The sequence below is a fragment of the Macrobrachium rosenbergii genome, chromosome 23 (genome assembly GCF_040412425.1).
Source record: "Macrobrachium rosenbergii isolate ZJJX-2024 chromosome 23, ASM4041242v1, whole genome shotgun sequence".
NCBI lineage: Eukaryota > Metazoa > Arthropoda > Malacostraca > Decapoda > Palaemonidae > Macrobrachium > Macrobrachium rosenbergii.
In genome coordinates this window covers 31,512,778-31,530,955 of record NC_089763.1, presented here as the reverse complement: position 1 = coordinate 31,530,955, position 18,178 = coordinate 31,512,778, and the positions used below count along the sequence as shown (strand labels likewise).

The window sequence follows — 18,178 nt, the reverse complement described above, 5'->3', positions numbered from 1 at the left end:
CAAAATGATCCTCCCTATGGTCCAACTGAGGGTCATCAGACCCCGCAAAGCCAGGACGTTTTATCTCGCTGTAGCGAAACACATTCCAGGAGGCTATGACGTCCTCCTGGGTCAGGACTTTATGTCCCCCTCCAAACCACGACAATTCCGGGGTCCAAATTCCCCAAATAATCCTCCAGATCTAAGTCCAGTGCCCAGCACTGCCTCAGTGCCAGTGCCGAGGCGCCAGCCAGATCTCCCTTCAGGAGAATCTCGCCCATCAACTCCTCTGCCAGTGCCACTTGGGCGCACTGAGCAGTGCCAATCTCCGTTCGTCCAGACAGACGAGACCACTACCACATCGCTACCAGCGCCAGTGCCAGTGCCAGTGTCAGAGCACGCCCTGATCCCCCTCCAAGGGATCCAACTCCAAACCCCCTCTCTTCGCCCGGCCTGGTGCCGCTGCCAGTGTCGGTAGCAAGAGAGACGGGTTCTCCTAACCCCAGCGGAGGCTCAACCAAAGGCACGTCTCCTCTCTCTCGCCGCCTTCAGCAGATACCCTCGCGAGTCATGATTCTGCCTTGCCTCACTGTTTCACAGAGAAACCAGAGAATGTATATATATATATATATATATATATATATATATATATATATATATATATATATATATATATATATATATATATATATATATATATCATATATATAAACCCCCATATCTTCTGAAACATTCTCATTATTTGATTAGACTCACGCATTCGTGGTTTCTCTGTGAAACATATCTACCCATTATTTGAAGAAATATTCACCCATTCATGGTATTTTTCACTGAGAAATATATCACTAATTATTTGTATTTTCATATATATATATATATATATATATATATATATATATATATATATATATATATATATATATATATATATATATACATATATATATATATATATATAATATATATATATATATATATATATATATATATATATATATATATATATATATATATATATATATATATATATATATATATATATATATATATATATATATATATATATATATATATATATATATATATATATATATATATATATATATATATATATATATATATATATATATATATATATATAATTATAATCACTCTAACACAGGGTTTGTTTAGCCCCACTTCACCACAGGTGATAAAATGAGACACTGGGTGTAGTTTATCCCTTAAAACTTGCACGCCAATGATAATTCAAGGGTTTAGAGAAAGCAGAATCTGCTTGAAATTCAATTTATTGAAACATATGAAAGTGCAAAGAAAAAATAAACAAAATATAGTACGGCCTCCCTCAAAATAAAGTTGCAAGGGTGGAAAAATTTTATTTCCACAGTAAGGTTTTCTCCCCAGTACCTTATAAGCATCTGGGGAGAGTAAACAAGAAATTCTTATTCCTTAAGTTTCTTAAGTTTAAGGGCAAAAGAAAACATAACAAAAATAATGTAACATAACAAAAGTAAGTTCATTATAAACTTCAACAAAAGCACGTCTGCCAAGATAACCAAAGTACAATAGACTGGGCATCAGATTCCATATTCCAAACATGGCAGTGTCATGATTTGAAAAAAATTTTGTAACTGCCCATGTAATCTTTATATTTCCCTAACAATCGTTTCCTCTTCCTCAGACACAGGTACAAAGTGTACATTAAACATAGACTATTACAGTCTTCATCATTACTCAGCGCTGGCCCTTCTGTGTTTCCCTCAATTCGTACTCTGGTTCTTCTTTTATCTACTTCCATTCGTACTCTGCGACAACCCTTCTTTATTTATCTTCACAGTCTTATGGCAGTGGCTTTTCCTCTTCGCTAAATACCATTCGCATTTTTGGAGGGGCACAAAAAGTTGTAGCGATTCCTTTTCCTATTTTTACTTCTCTGCTAATCATGGGCCAGGCCTCGTTCGGTTGCTTCATCTTAATTTTTTCCTGCAGGTATGTGTTTTCTTTTTTTTGTGAAGTTATCCGTAACTGTGCAAAGCAGGGAAAAATTAGCAATGAACAGGACAACAAGAAGACTGGAAATCATCTACATGATGTACTTTGTACTGAGTAAAGGACGGAGGAACAAAAGATAGAGATTTATAAAAAATAATTTGTGTCAAATTTTTCAACAGACGAGATCATTTGAATTTCTCTTGAAAGACAGATTTTTTCCTTGGTGAGCTGTGGGAGGAAAGATGGTACACTCCTCCATAATCCACTTACACCACAAAGTTCTAGTTAGCTTCTTCATCAGTGGTGACTTCACGGCCATATGGCGATGGGTCTGAAATGTAAAGAGGATATCCTTGAATTTTTGTTGAACATTATTTCATCTGAGCATTTGATTTTTGGATTTTAATATCAAAGAAATGCTAGCTTGTTAGCAACGTTAAACTGCAACATGAATATTTCTCCTACAGTTTTTGCGGCTCCATGACTATGACTCCTGTGAAAGGCTAAACTTTTTATGACGTTCCGATATCAACATAGGTTCACCTCTTTGCTCTGAATTGGGGCATAAAGTGTGAATGAAGACAACTCTTCTAATACTCACGCGATTTGGGGCAACAGCACTTGCATCCACTTCCACTGCATCCGCCGTGATGCTCGGACTCGTGAGACTGGCAGCTCGACTTGCAACGACCCTTAGCTCTCGTGCAGGACTGTTTCTCCTGGCAAGACTCTTCTGTGAATGAGAAAGTAATCACAGTCATTTCTGTCACTCTAAGAAATGACGAGCATTAGGCTAGGCCTTGCCGCAGTAAAGCTACTGAAGATGAAAAACGTGCTAGAATTAAAGATAATAGATGGAAACATCACGAGCAGATTTTCCACAGCCATCTGCTGGCTTAATCTAAACCATTCGACTGGGCACATATGGTACACTCGCTATGTGCTCTTGCTGCATAATTTGATGGAGTAATTCTCTTCTGAGAGACAGCATGCACGGATAACAGTTATTCAGTTTCACCGAATAACAATTTCCTTAGCCATGCAATTAAAAGGCACTTCTTGTTGCCCAAAGTAAATAGTGAGAATCCATGAAGGTATGGACCTTTAACAAATCATGAAGAGTAAAGAGATAAGCTTAATGTCTTACTGACGCAGCAGCCACAGTCTTCAGATGACCCACAGTGGCTATTCATGAAGTGACCATCGCCACAACTGGATTTGTCGCAACACATACCTCCCCTTCTTTGGCACTGACTAGTTGTTTTGCACTCTGAATGATGAGGTGGCTCAGGCTTATCTGAGGATGAGGGAGCTAATAATTAACTTCATACGACAGTGAATGAAATGATAATCAACTATTCAAACACTTCATATAGCACATCTGTATGTTCATGCGTACATACTTGTATTAATGCATATATCAAACAAAGGCTTATATGAAGAAGAATTAACAACGAAGGTTCACTTTCATCAGGATTGAAAGCAGTCGCAGTTCTGCAAGAGCAATGAAGAGAAAAATAGGCAAAAACTGTCCTGGAAACAGAAAATAACATTACATTATGAGTTCTGCATACAGAAATGTTCTACAGGTAAGACAGATAATGAAAATTAAATATAAGGAAGTTAAAACAACAGAAAGCTACCAAATGAAGGAAGGAGAGTATATAGGAATTACTCTTCTACAGGTTTTACAAAGTTGCTAACAAAGAAGAATGAGACTGGGTGAGCAAGTAAAGCTCTGAGGAACTCCACCGCAAACATGAGGAAGACCATATCGAGCAGTACAGTAGACAGCGGAAGTTAAATGAAGTTGATCGAAGAGCTGAAAATGAGTTAATGGAGGATTCTCTGAGGTCCAGCAGACAGGATGACCCAGCATGCATTGAATGAGAAAGATATCCTTGAGATGCAGTTTAAAGAAGTTGAAACAATCCTCCACAGCCACAAGTCACTTACTGATACAACAGCCACAGTTTTTTCCTTTCCCACAGTATTTTTTGACGAAGGATCCATGCTTGCAACTGGCTTCATGGCAACAGATGCCACCTTTTCTTTTACATTTCTTGGTTGTTTCACAAGTTGTAGGCTGATGAGCCTTAGCTGTGGCAGCAAAGACCCAGTCATCAATTTAGCAAGTCTGCTGCATTTATTTAGTTCACAACTTCATGCACATGAAGTCTGCATTTGTCAGTGATTCAAATATGGGCCACTCTCTTCAATTAGTTGTGTAGGTTTCATTATGATTAATTTTACCAACAATGATGGTTTTATGAAATTTAGGCAGTCAAGCCAAGCACTCAGGCACTTATGGCCATTCTGCACCTAGACAGTGAAAAGGGGGAGTTGGAGTGGTTGGACAGCAAGATAGAGAGATCCAGACAATAAAGGAGATGAAGTACAGGTAGTCCTCGAACAAGTTCCGTTCCGAGACCTCATTTGTAAATTCCATTTGTTTTTAAGCCCAACAAAGTTAGCCTACGCATCCCGCATTGCAGTTAGCCTCTGGCATACAGCACTGTATGGAAATTAAGATTTCTATCAAGACAATTTGGTCTCGTCTTTAAAATAAAAACCTTTATTATTTCCTTGAAAAAGCGGCAATGAAATGCATGAAATACGCTTCGCATGTCCAATGTATCTTGTGGGCCAGGAAGTTTGTATCTTTGAAAGTCTCCAGGACTACCTGTACAAGGATCTAAAGATGCAACTGAGAGAAAACTACACAGCCGCACTAAGAAATATTAGTTAGAGAGGGTGGTCAGTAAGACTGAAGAAATAAAGAGGAAATGGAGGTAAAGTAAAAGGCTAAAAAGTGGGTGCAGCTAAGGGCCAAAGGGACACTGCAAACACCCTTTAGCAATACCTGAAGCCCACCATGAGAACTGCACTGACAGTGGCAACTCCCTATGGGGAAAAAGAACAGCAATAGTGACGCAAATTAATCATAGACCAGCTTTTGCAAGCATGCCATATACTATCTTCCTAGCACTCAGAAACAGCCATTATAAGATGTTATAAGAAAAATTTCACCTAGAGCCAAAAAAATTTATGCGTAATGCTATGTGGATCCAATTATTCTATCGCTAAGTACGTATTACTTTTGTATTAAATTAATTAGGAGTGTAAACCACATGAAATCTTGAAAGATACTTACTCAAACAGCAACCACAGTCACGCCCTCCATGACAGTATCTCTTGACGAAATGTCCGTTTGTACAGTGTTCACGACCACAACAGTAACCCCCTTTTTGCTTACATTCCGAGGTTGTATCACACTTTTCAGGCACTGGGCGATTTATACAGCAACCACAGTCGTGCCCTCCATGACAGTATTTCTTGGCAAAATGTCCACTTGTACAGTGTTCACGACCACAACAGTAACCCCCTTTGTGCTTACATTCCGAGGTTGTACGGCACTTTTCAGGCTCTGGGCGATTTATACAGCAACCACAGTCGTGCCCTCCATCACAGTATTTCTTGGCAAAATGTCCACTTGTACAGTGTTCACGACCACAACAGTAACCCCCTCTGTGCTTACATTCCGAGGTTGTACGGCAGACTTCGGGATGGGGAGGAGGCTTAATGGCTAGGATAGTAAATAAACCAATAGTCAATTCAAGGAAGAGGCTCTCCAGATGATATAGTAGTCAATTCAAGCAACAGGAAAACAACACAAGGAAACTGACTACGAGGGCCGACTCTAGAAAACGGAACTGAAATGTTATTCAAGAAAGTTACAAGGTATTCAAAAGATAATTAAAAATGCATTTTACATTATGGTTAAGAGCATATTAATTTAAAAACAAAGAAACTTTTTAGTGAAGTGAAATAAACTGACTAAAGGAAATTCATATTCACAGTACATTAAGGTGAATTTCTTAAGACTCCAGGAAATTCATGAGGTTGTATGGAATTTGGAAATGGCACATGAAATGTAATTATTCTAAATTCCTGCACATTTAACATGGATGAGCAATGATACAAAAAAGGAAAACTGTAAGAACAGGAGACAAATTATATGATGATGATGATGATTAATTATTATTCGTAGTATCAGTGACAATGTTGCTGAAGTAGAGAAGTTTCACAATTATCATCGACTTCATCACCATGTTTGCAAACAGATACAACAGTTTTCACGTCACACTTTCTAATTCATCAGAGAATTTTCAGGCAGAAACAACATCCGGTACTTGGTGGAAGAGCCAGTGTTTACATTACGATAAAAGATGGTGGCAAAGGGGCATCCATGATTGTGTAACAGCCAGCGCGGTCATCAATGTTAATTCAGCTTAGATCTCATCCAAGTTACCTCTGTCTGTCTCTCCTATTTCTTGTTTATCTCTGCGAGGGTCTGCAGTATGACCAAGTGGTCAGGTATACCAACTTGAAAATATTAATATCTTGCAGCGAAGTTGCTTTTACTTACGTGGCGGCGGATTAACACAACACTTGCAGTTGTGACCGGGACAGTCTTTTGATGTCTGACCCCCGCATGAAAGCCTGTCGTCTATACAACGGCCCCCCTTGGCTAGGCAGGAGGAAGAAGTCTCGCAAGGTGGTAGACAACACGTACAACTCCCATAACTGCACAAGTCGTCGTAGGGACGCTGGACAGTAGAACATTTGGTGTCACATTTTCCGCGGCAGCTCTCGCAGGATTTGGTCTGCGAGCATCTCATCCCTGGCAGACAGGGAGACAACTTCCTGGTCACTCCTTAGCAATGCTTCGTAACATTTTCGACACAAAGCATCCCTCGAGTTGCTAGGTTTTATACCCTTATGACCTGGCACTGAATGGGTTCTAACGTGACACAATAAAGTCAAAAACAGCATTACACTCGATTTTAAGAGTTGGTTTGAAATGCCATGCTTTTATTATGCAACTAGTCATCAACATCGTAATCATACTCTTTCTCTTTCTCTCTGACTGTCAAACACCTGGTTCACGAACCGAGGATGAGAATCCATGCTCTCTCTCTCTCTCTCTCTCTCTCTCTCTCTCTCTCTCTCTCTCTCTCTCTCTCTACAAAACTATGCGTGAATGAGTCGCCTCAGGAAAACCGAGTAGTTGTTGTTGTCCTTCGGTCTGCATATAAAACTAATTTTCCTACTGCTTCTGTCAGGAAAAAAAATGGATGACGTGTTCTTGAATACCAACTCAGAAACTTAAGTTCATTTCATTCAACTTGTACGGAACACTAAAGCGTAAAGGCCAGATATGTAACAAACATGGGAACACATAAGTACAGAAACAGTAAAACGAAAATATTCCATTTCAGGTCTTTCATACAAGCATGGAAAAATGCACGCTTGAATCGAACATACGAATTAGGCTTAACAGAGCTGGAGAATAAAAGTATGAAAATTAAGAATATGAAAATTAAGTTTCAAAGAGTGGCATATCTGCTGACTGCAGTAACTACAGGCCAATCTCTATTCTCCCTGTGTTCTCCAAAGTTGCGGAAAAACTGATTTTTAAGCCACTATATAAGTATGTTGAATCTAAAGGATTATTAGCTGATAGTCAATATGCGTACAGGAAGCAGTTAGGTACCTCCGATGCTCTTTTAGACTTGACATGCCATTTGCAAGGGAACTTTGATAAGGGTTTTGAGTGCAGAGTAATTCAAATAGATTTTAGTGCTGCTTTCGATATAGGAAATCACAAGGAGGGATATGTTTTAGGATTACTTCAAGATTTTCTTACAAGCAGGCAGCAGTGAGTTGCTGTGGACGGGATCTTTAGTGAACTAAGACGTATTGAGTCTGGAGTTCCACAGGGCAGTGTTCTTGGTCCACTGTTAATTTTAGTCTACATAAGTGATATGGTTGTTGGCCTGGAAAACAAGATTGTTCAGCATGAAAGTTTCCACTTATGAGAAATGAAGTTGCTCTCAGCCTCAATCGGTGGGGTATGAGGATAAACTCCAGCAAAGCGAAAACACTGTTAATTAGCAGATCTTGCACAGATTGCCCACGCCACACTCCCCTTCCGGTGGATAGAACTTTGCTGAATGAGTCTGAAGTCTTAAATATTCTAGGTGTAACTTTTGACTCACATCTCACTTTTGAGACATCTAATTAAAGTTTCAGCAAATGCCGCACGAAAGTTAGGTATTGCTCGGAAGGCCTGACATATTTATAACAATGATAAAATCAATGCAACCTGTTTTGGGTCATTTGTACTTTCTTTACTGGAATACTGTTCTCCTGTGTGGATGTCTGCTTCTGCCAGAGATTTATCCTTTTTAAATGAGCGGTTCGTGGTGGTAGGTTTATGTTTCCTAATAGTAGCAGTTATGACTTGAACCATCGAAGGATGGTGTCTTGTTTGTCACTTTTTCATAAGTGGTGTCTAAACAGAGATCTTTCACATTCTCAATTGATCCCTGATCCCCTTTATCTGCCGAGAGCAACCAGATTCGCTGAACAACAGCACCAATTTGCAGTGAATGTGCCTCTCTGTAGAACTTCTCAGTTCCAGAGGTCCTTTATTCCTCTCACTGTTGGACTGTGGAACAGCCTCCCAGAGGGAGTCTTCCAATTGGAACAGACTCCCAGAGGGAGTCTTCCAATTGGAACTTCAGAAGTTCAAGCGAAAATGCAATGCATGACTACCCCAATACTATTCCTCTTGCATTTTAATAAATTTTTATCTATCTATTTATTTGTTAATTTTTTTTAATAAGTTTGATCTCTTTTTCTGTATTTGCCTTTACTCCCCTTACTTCTTCCTAATGAACACCAAGTTCTTTGGAAGTTTGAATTTCAAGTCAGTGGCCCCTGTGTTGTTCCACAAGAATAGGTTTCATCTACTGAATAATAATAATAATAAGTACAATATTTACGTACACTGACCAGATGCAGATGCAGTGAGAGAGAGAGAGAGAGAGAGAGAGAGAGAGAGAGAGAGAGAGAGAGAGAGAGAGAGAGAGAGAGAGAGAGAACTGGCAACTGGCACAAGAGAATGTGTGTGAATGAGGTACAAAACATGAGAAACAGAAAAGTAGTTAAAGAAGAGATGTGATCACACCAACGATAAGAGAGAGAGAGAGAGAGAGAGAGAGAGAGAGAGAGAGAGAGAGAGAGAGAGAGAGAGAGACTCACCTATGCAACAGTGGCAAACTGGGCAATTTCCGGAGGAGAAGGTCTTGGTCGAGGAGCACTGACCACCGGATCCCCAGCTCTTGATGCTGTGTGACGTCATGCAGACACCGCCTTCGTTGTGACACTGGCCGATCGTGTCCCTGCAGAAGGTCTTTGCCTCCACCTCCTCGTAGGACATGGTGGTGTTTGTTTCGTTCCCGAACACGCCCGTGTCGAAGGCGATGTCCTCCGAAACGTTCTGGAAAATCCCAAATCCGGTTAAGGAAGAGAAATTGGAAAATTTCAAATTCGGTTAAAGTATTTAAAGAATAGAAAATGGAAAGTTCCAGATCCGGTTAAAGAAGAAAAATTGGAAAATTCCAAATTCGGTTAAAGAATAGGAATGGGAAAATTTCAAATTCGGTTAAAGAATAGAAAATGGAAAGTTCCAGATCCGGTTAAAGAAGAGAAAATGGAAAATTCCAAATCCGGTTAAAGAACAGAAATTGGAAAATTTTCAATTTGGTTAAAGAATAGAAATTGGAAAATTTCAAATTCGGTTAAAGAATAGAGAATGGAAAATTCCAGATCCGGTTAAAGAAGAGAAAATGGAAAATTCCAGATCCAGTTAAAGAATAGAGAATGGAAAGTTCCAGATCCGGTTAAAGAAGAGAAAATGGAAAATTCCAGATCCGGTTAAAGAATAGACAATGGAAAGTTCCAGATCCGGTTAAAGAAGAGAAAATGGAAAATTCCAGATCCGGTTAAAGAACAGAAATTGGAAAATTTCAAATTTGGTTAAAGAACAGAAAATGGAAAGTTCCAGATCCAGTTAAAGGAGAGAAAATGGAAAATTCCAAATTCGGTTAAAGTATATAAATTGGAAAATTTTAAATTCGGTTAAAGAATAGAAAATGGAAAGTTCCAGATCTGGTTAAAGAAGAAAAATTGGAAAATTCCAAATTCGGTTAAAGAATAGAAATTGCAAAATTTCAAATTCGGTTAAAGAATAGAAAATGGAAAGTTCCAGATCTGGTTAAAGAAGAGAAAATGGAAAATTCCAAATCCGGTTAAAGGAGAGAAATTGGAAAATTTCCAATTCGGTTAAAGTATAGAAATTGGAGAATTTCAAATTCGGTTATAGAATAGAGAATGGAAAGTTCCAGATCTGGTTAAAGAAGAGAAAATGGAAAATTCCAGATCCGGTTAAATAATAGAGAATGGAAAGTTCCAGATCCGGTTAAAGAAGAGAAAATGGAAAATTCCAGATCCGGTTAAAGAACAGAAATTGGAAAATTTCAAATTCGGTTAAAGAACAGAAAATGGAAAGTTCCAGATCCAGTTAAAGGAGAGAAAATGGAAAATTCCAAATCCGGTTACAGAACAGAAATTGGAAAATTTCAAATTCGGTTAAGGAATAGAAAATGGAACTTTCTAGATCCGGTTAAAGAAGAGAAAATGGAAAATTCCAGATCCGGTTAAAGAATAGAAATCGGGAAATTTGAAATTCGGTTAAAGAATAAAAAATGGAAAGTTCCAGATCCGGTTAAAGAAGAGAAAATGGAAAATTCCAAATCCGGTTAAAGAACAGAAATTGGAGAATTTCAAATTCGGTTAAAGAATAGAAAATGGAAAGTTCCAGATCCGGTTAAAGATGAGAAAATGGAAAATTCCAAATCCGGTTAAAGAACAGAAAGTGGTAAATTCCAACTCCGGTTACAGAATAGAAAATGGAAAATTCCAAATCCGGTTCAAGAAGAGAAAGAGGCTTTCATTTGAGGCAAACCTATAAGGCTATTAAGCAACAAATGTAAGCATCCACAGGGCAGAACTTCTTTGCAAAGAAAGAAAAATATTTGTATATAGAACCAATAAGACCGGTCAGAAAACTCATGTGGTATTGCAGTTACGAAGAACTAAAAGGGTGAAAAACGACACTAAATCTTGGGTAAAAAAAAAAAAAAAAATGCATGAGACTCTTCTGAGATGGTCTGATCGTGTGGAACGGACGGAGGACAATAGTGCATAATTCGGCAGTACTAGAATGGAGGGGTAGAGGAAAGCCTACAGTGCTGGATAGATGGTTTAAAAGCGGTATAGGAGAGGAAGGGCCTTAATATCCGGGTTTGATGTGATGCTGATGAGCCCTAGGATAAAAGTATGAAATTCCTAATGTTGTGGAAGTTTTCTGCCCAGGGCATTCATCCAGAATTTGGCATTTAGAGTGTGAATAGACAGCAGTCACTGGATTTTTTTTCCCCTGGACTGAATTGAATAGAATATAAAATTTAGGTCAAAGGCCAAGCACTGGGACCTATGAGGTCATTCAGCACTGAAACGGAAATTGACAGTAAAAGGTTTGAGAGGTTTAACAGGAAGAAAACCTCAAAGCAGTTGCACTAAGAATCAATTGTTAGGAGAGGGTGGAAACTAAGATGGAAAAAGAGAATGAAAGGAAAAAGAGGAGCGAAAACGGTTGCAGCTATAAAAGAACCAAGTAATCCCTACAGTGCAAGCATGAGGTGCACTGACGGCACTAACCCACCACGGGGAACCTTGAATATCTTTGCTTGTCAGTAGCATACAGTAAGAGGGATTTAAATCAGTTGTTCACCAAAAAATAAGAGGTAGCTTAAAAGACATCACGTTTGCTTTGGATGAAAGAATGAAAACTTCGCATAAACGATAAGATGAACTTTTAACAGAATGAGTCTTATTAAAAAAAAAAAAAAAAAACCATGTCGTTCAAATATGTCATTACTTTTCAACGTTAATCCATTTTTACTTATTTTGAAAAAACAGATTAACGTTGAAAAAGTGAACAACTGATTTTTCTCAAAAAAATAACTCATTCTGTTAAAAGTTCATCTTATCTGTATACTTTTCTTCTTTCATCCAAAGCAAAGATATTCAACTGACAAGCAAAGATATTCAAGGCAAGTGCAAAGGGAGGATTTGGTGTAACGTTGTGTTTTGGTAATGTACTGGATCTAGGAATGAATACACACCACTTCAAGTATCAAAGTATTTGAAAGAATCACATGATGGTAATCTTGAGTACAGGATGTTTTCAGAAAGGCAAGAGTCCGTGCTAATGTGTGGCTAGTGCAACCTAGTAAAACAGCAACGATGGAAGAAACAAAAACAACAACAATGAGTGGAATGGAATGGAATATAGAATTTAGGCCAAAGTCCAAGCACTGGGACTTATGAGGTCATTCAGCGTTGAAAGGTAAATTGGGAGTAGAAAGGTTTGAAAGGTGTAACAGGAAGAAAACCTACCAGTTGCACTATGAAGCAATTGTTAGGAGAGGGTGCACAGCAAGAAAGAGAATATGAATGGAGGTAAAGTAAAAAGAATGAAAGGGGTTACAGCTAGGGGCCGAAGGGACGCTGCAAAGAACCTTAAGTAATGCCTACAGTGCACCGCGTGAGGTGCGCTGACGGCACTCTCCCCCCCACCCACCCCCTACGGGGACAACAACAATGACTACTTGCAAAACGAGTTAGTGTCAATAAAATTTCCACAAAAAAACTTTCCATACCTCTTCCGTTGTCTCATTTTCTGCGAGTGCCACCCTGGACTCTACCGTTGTCACATCTTCTGCAGGTGCCACCCTGGGCTCTTCCGCTGTCGCATTTTCTGCAAGTGCCACCGTGGGCAAAAGCAGCAGGAATAACTTCTGCATGAACATCATCGCCACCGCTCTTCCTTCTCACTTCAGTTTGCTTTCAGGTTTCGTGAGATCTCCTCCCTTTTCCTCTGCTGGTAAGTCTCGTCGTTACTGTGTGATGAAACAAGTGCCTTGTGGCAGCAAGATCTACTGCAGGGTTCCGCTGACGACGGAACGCTCTGTGATGCTTAGCCCCGTGGTTGGCCGTTTTATATTGTGAGTCTGACCCCAATTTTAGTCTCAACGTGTGAGTGGCCTTAATGTTCTTCTTGGGAACAGGAAGTCTGATGAACGAATTCCCGGTGAGTCATCTGGTTTTATTAGGGACAGAACAACAGGCATCTCAATTCTCTCCAGCTGTAAATCATTCGCGACATTTATCTTCTTTTTCATGTCATTTTCACTCGGCATTTTCTCTCTTTCTTCGTTTATGAGCATTCTGTTTGGTGGACCAAGGGCTAATCGCCAAAGTTTTAGGAGATAGCTAATTTCCGACAGGTCCAAGAGACCAACCCCCCCAAAAAAATAAAATCCCACCTAAACGATCCCTTATTCAAATCCAGAACCCTGCCTAATTTCAATCATTTGTTCCCCAGTCAAGAGGTCCACCTTCAGTTTAATTTCTGTGAAAATCGAAGTAGAAGGTTTCTGAATAATCCTGCTAATCAAAAGACAAATAGACAAGCTGACAGACACACCGAAGCAAATACGTAATTAACTTGTAGGAGATAATAATAATAATAATAATAATAATAATAATAAAATAATAATAATAATAATAATAATAATAATAATAATAATAACCTAATAATAAAGGAAAGTTGGAATCATTCGAATTTAGGTCATTTATCTGCGGTTCGTAATAAAATAAAATAATAATAATAATAATAATAATAATAATAATAACAATAATCTTTAGTTCTTCTTGAAATTTTCATTTATTTTGTAAATGATTATATAAACTTGTTCATTTTGGCCAAGTTTGCTTTGATATGCTTTCAATCATCTACTATTTGCGTTTTTCCTTCCAAGTCATTCCTCAGGGTTCTGTTTTAGGAAGTTTTCTTTATAAGTCAGCGGCATAATGGGACTGTTCTTCGTCTCTCACTCTGAACAATTATATCAGAATGGAACCACTGTTGTAACAAATATGGTGACTCGTAAATACTTCTTTGCTATTTATTCTGTTCACCTGATTACTTGACGCCGCTTTACAAGGCGAAATATTAGCATGGCGAGCCAGTTATTTATCAGGATAACAGTGAAGGGGATAAAATTATAATCAACAGGGTCTCAAGTTCCTCACACATCTTTGGACACGCTTTCCACTGGAAGCCTTTGATCCTTGGAGGAAATAAATGAAGAAGTTTTCTCCCTCACACTGGCGAGATTCGAACCGTTAAGATTTTTGAACGGAGATTTATGTTCTCTACGAATCGTGGCTTTGTCAGTGTTTAGGCTTTTTTTTTTTTTACTTATAATTTCTTTTTTAACTCTTCATGAAACGGTCCTGTTCATCATCGCACTAGTAAAGAGAAAAGAGGTTCGTCAAAATTAGCCCACAAAATCGTGGAAAACCAACGATTTTAGGTCAATTATTTGTAGCGAAACACCTGCTCTGATACTATACTGATGATTTGAAACTGTTGTGTTCCCGTGCTATGGAGGCTACTGACACTTCCAACGCACAGCGCAAAAGCTGTTTTTGATTACGTGTAGCTGAAAACATAAAGGGGTTGCCGACGGAAATCACATCAATGAATGGAAGGCGCACAGCTGGCCTTTGATGATTCCGCGATCATTCACGAAACTTGTTTTGGGGCAGACCTTAGGACTGTGACGGAGCAACAGTGAGCCCAGAGGTGTCTACGAAGCCACCAGATCAGTGGTTCTCAAATTTTTTGGTGTTGTTACCCCAGGAGCAGTGGTGTGATAGATCACCATTACCCCTCCCTACCCCATTCCTCTTCAGTTTTGTGAAGTTATAATACACAGGAAAGAAAAATATTGGAATGCTTCACTTATGATGCATTTTATGTTAAGAAATGAATTCTACTTTTACTCAAGTCTTAAGAAATAAAGAATCTGTATTATTTATCTATTAAGTAATTTATTTACTTATTATTATTATTTATAAATGTACTGAATTTTACTCCAAAGAACTATTACTTTTAGAAAGTGCCTCGTTAGCCCCCAGAAACAGCTTCGTTACACCCACGGGGGCAAATACTCCCAGTTTGAGAACCACCGCAGTAGATTGAGTGGGTGGCTAAATCATGGGTTCCACATTTACGTTTTGTCTTTTTTTTTTTTTACATTGATAACATTCCTAGTTTTTTTTTTTACACTACAGACGAAGGCTTTTCGTAAACTGAGCTGAGAAAAAGAAAATACAAGACTACGAATCACTTTCGTGCTATTAAATGCATCTCTTCACGGCAAAGTAACACAAAGATGTCAGTTTATTTACGTCGCTCGTGACAACAATACGTTAAATGGAAAGCAACTGAACTGTTCAAAACTAAGCTGTTTGAAATAATGTTAACAACAGTTTATCAAATTAACAAAGGCCTTGACTGGAGTTCATCAAGTTATTAACATATTTCGTCTTTAAGCATAATTCTATTACGATTCAGCAACTCCTTACCCTATATAATTTCCCTTACGTCGTCCAATCTATTCCATTATCACCATCAATCATATTCATAAAAGACTCTCTTGGACATCCTACCTATTTTAACATTATTCCTACGTTGTTTTAATCTTCTTCATATACCTTTTCACCTAGTCCGCCTCATGAGTCACAACAAAATATGCCTTTTGTTCTAAGTCAGGCTCTGTCTAAAAAACAAGATGGGCATTTGAAAACTACTCATATCACGAATCTTCTGAAACTCGACTTCGAAAAGATCAGGGGCACTGACCTTTAAAAGATGGAAAATAAATCACATTCTTGATTCTTGCATGATGACGGGGATAAAAATATCCATAGTTAGTATCTATAAGCCACAATGCCTCCACAATTTCTCGATTTCTTCACATTTTGGAACTGCTTGTCACTAAAGTTCCTCATTGGGCTGGTCGCTATCGTACTCGGCTAACACTCTGCTGGGCCTGCGTTCGTTTAATGAAGAATTAGAGGGATTTATTTCTGGTGACAGAAATTCATTTCTCGTTACAATGTGCTTCGGATTCCACAATAAGCTGTAGTTCCCGTTGCTAGGTAACCAATTGGTTCTTAGCCACGTAAAATAAGTCTAATCAGCTGTTAATCAGCTCAGTGGTCTGGTTAAACTAAGGTATACTTAACTTTTGCTTGTCACTAAGCCTAGATTCAAATGAAGACAAATAGTTTTCCTGATGCCCGGCCGAGACTCGATCTCGGGTCCGGGTATCAGAATGAGGTAACGATAATCACAGAGCAATCTACCGTACATTCGTGGGCTTCTTACAAACCCACATGTCCAAAAAAGGAAGTCGCCTTTCTGATTCGAAAAAAAAAAAACCGTATGAATATTGCTTAATCGCAGAATGGAGTATAAAACTTAGGCCAAAAGGCCAAGCGCTGGGACATATGAAGTCATTCAGCTCTAAAAGGAGAGGGTGGAAAGTAAGATGGAGAAAAGAGAATATGAACGTAGGTACAGTAAAAGGAATGAAAGGGGTCTCAGCTAGCGCCGAAGGGACGCTGCAAAGAACTATAGTAATGCCTACAGTGCACCATATGAGGTGTATTGGCGGCACTAGCCCCCTACGGGGTTATTTATTAACGGTACAGGGAGGTTTCCACATTCCAAATTCTTGTTCATAAAATTCAAAGTTAAAAACGACTGTTTTTAACAGTGAATTTTATCTAAAGTCCAGGTACCTTAATGAAAAGCAATTAGTTGGTTCCTTCAAAACCAAGAATGAAGTCGAGTTACTCCAGTAATTTTTACTAAAATACACTGCAAACATTATCATCACATGTTATCGCTGTTTAACATTTCAGTATCTTATTCATCTAAAACCAATAAATCTAATGCATATGTGCCGCCGAGGGAAACCGCTACTGATTCTGAATCGCAAATAAAATTAAATTACTTCAGTTATTTGAAAAATTGAAGAATTCGTCTTAATTCCAAGTGCCTTCGATGGTTCACTGGCCGATAAGTCTAATGAGTTCCTTTATCAGGAATAAAAACAGACTCTGATAATAAAACGTATGAATCATTACAACATCTGGAAACAACATGCCAACTGAACATAATCTAACATATATACAGTATATATCTTTCAACAGATATATGAGAGTATTTTTAAACATCAGAATGTCATAACTCTTTCTCTCTCATTGTATGCATATACAAAGTATATATAAATGTGTGTGTGTAGTCTTATGCCGCTCTGTAACAAAAGATAATAGATATAGTATAGGTAAAAAAAAATGTTAGACCATTTTCTTCAGTCCGTTCCCCTGCTCTCTCTCTCTCTACACACACACACACACACACACACACACACACACACACACATATATATATATATATATATATATATATATATATACATATATAAATATACAGTAAATATACAGTATGTTTGAGAGAGAGAGAGAGAGAGAGAGAGAGAGAGAGAGAGAGAGAGAGAGAGAGAGAAGCCTACCTTCCACATAAACTAAACTAAAAACCAGACATCACTTGAGGTCAATCAATCCTGAGAGCGTCATTCTAGACACGAAGATCTATTAATTGATATTTTGTCTGATGGGAAATGAAATGACACTATATTTCAAGTAAATATTAAAAAGACATTTTCTTTTAACGTGAAGACCTGGGGGTAGGGGCGGCTACTGACTGCCCCTCGTCTAGAAGGACCTGGAGATGAACAAGCGAACGTGAGAGAATAGGAAGAGATGGATCCTACACCTCGAAGAGCATTCCGCATCGTGACCTGAGTCCCTTACGTCTTGTTCTTATCGTATCAAGTCGGAGCGACTTATTATTTGATGTAATAATACTACGAACTGTGGGGAGTAGACTTCTGATGTTTACATCGCCAAGTTCGGACGGCATATTAATGCACTACTACCCTAGAACAATTCTCCTTGTATTTTAATAATTTACTTACATTTTTACCTGTTTATTTATTACTTTGTTAATTCATTTTTTTTTAATTTTCTTTCCGTATTTCCTACTACCTTCAGTAACTTCTGTCAAATGAACACAATATTCTTTGGAAGCTTTGAATTTCAAGTCAATGGCCGCTGTGGAGGTTTTCCATAGAACAGGGTACATCTTCTGAATAATAATAATAATAATAATAATAATAATAATAATAATAATAATAATAATAATAATAATAATGTCAAGCAAAAAGAAATGCCATATGCTCAAAAAGGCATTACAGTCTTCTGGGCAAATGCTTCATTATACTGAAGCCGTAAAACTGTACAACGGAAAAAA

The 18,178-nt window shown here is 38.2% G+C and overlaps 1 protein-coding gene across 3 annotated transcripts; it reads right to left on the bottom strand.

Annotated features, from left to right (window-relative positions):
• Positions 1–1,283: 1,283 nt before the first annotated feature.
• Positions 1,284–13,269, bottom strand: LOC136851435 (keratin-associated protein 10-8-like). 3 transcript variants are annotated; one of them, XM_067125517.1, is made up of 7 exons: positions 12,606–13,269; positions 9,082–9,319; positions 6,401–6,655; positions 5,126–5,557; positions 3,119–3,268; positions 2,573–2,704; positions 1,284–2,302 (listed from the first exon to the last, which is right to left on the bottom strand). In XM_067125517.1, the coding sequence occupies exons 1-7, from the start codon at positions 12,756–12,758 to the stop codon at positions 2,253–2,255; spliced, it is 1,410 nt and encodes a 469-aa protein (XP_066981618.1). In that variant the 5' UTR covers positions 12,759–13,269; the 3' UTR covers positions 1,284–2,252. The 3 variants fall into 3 exon arrangements, with proteins under 3 accessions (XP_066981618.1, XP_066981620.1, XP_066981619.1); XM_067125519.1 differs by lacking the exon at positions 6,401–6,655 and having other exon boundaries at positions 12,606–13,267; XM_067125518.1 differs by lacking the exon at positions 3,119–3,268 and having other exon boundaries at positions 1,286–2,302; positions 12,606–13,259.
• Between the last annotated feature and the right edge of the window lie 4,909 nt (positions 13,270–18,178).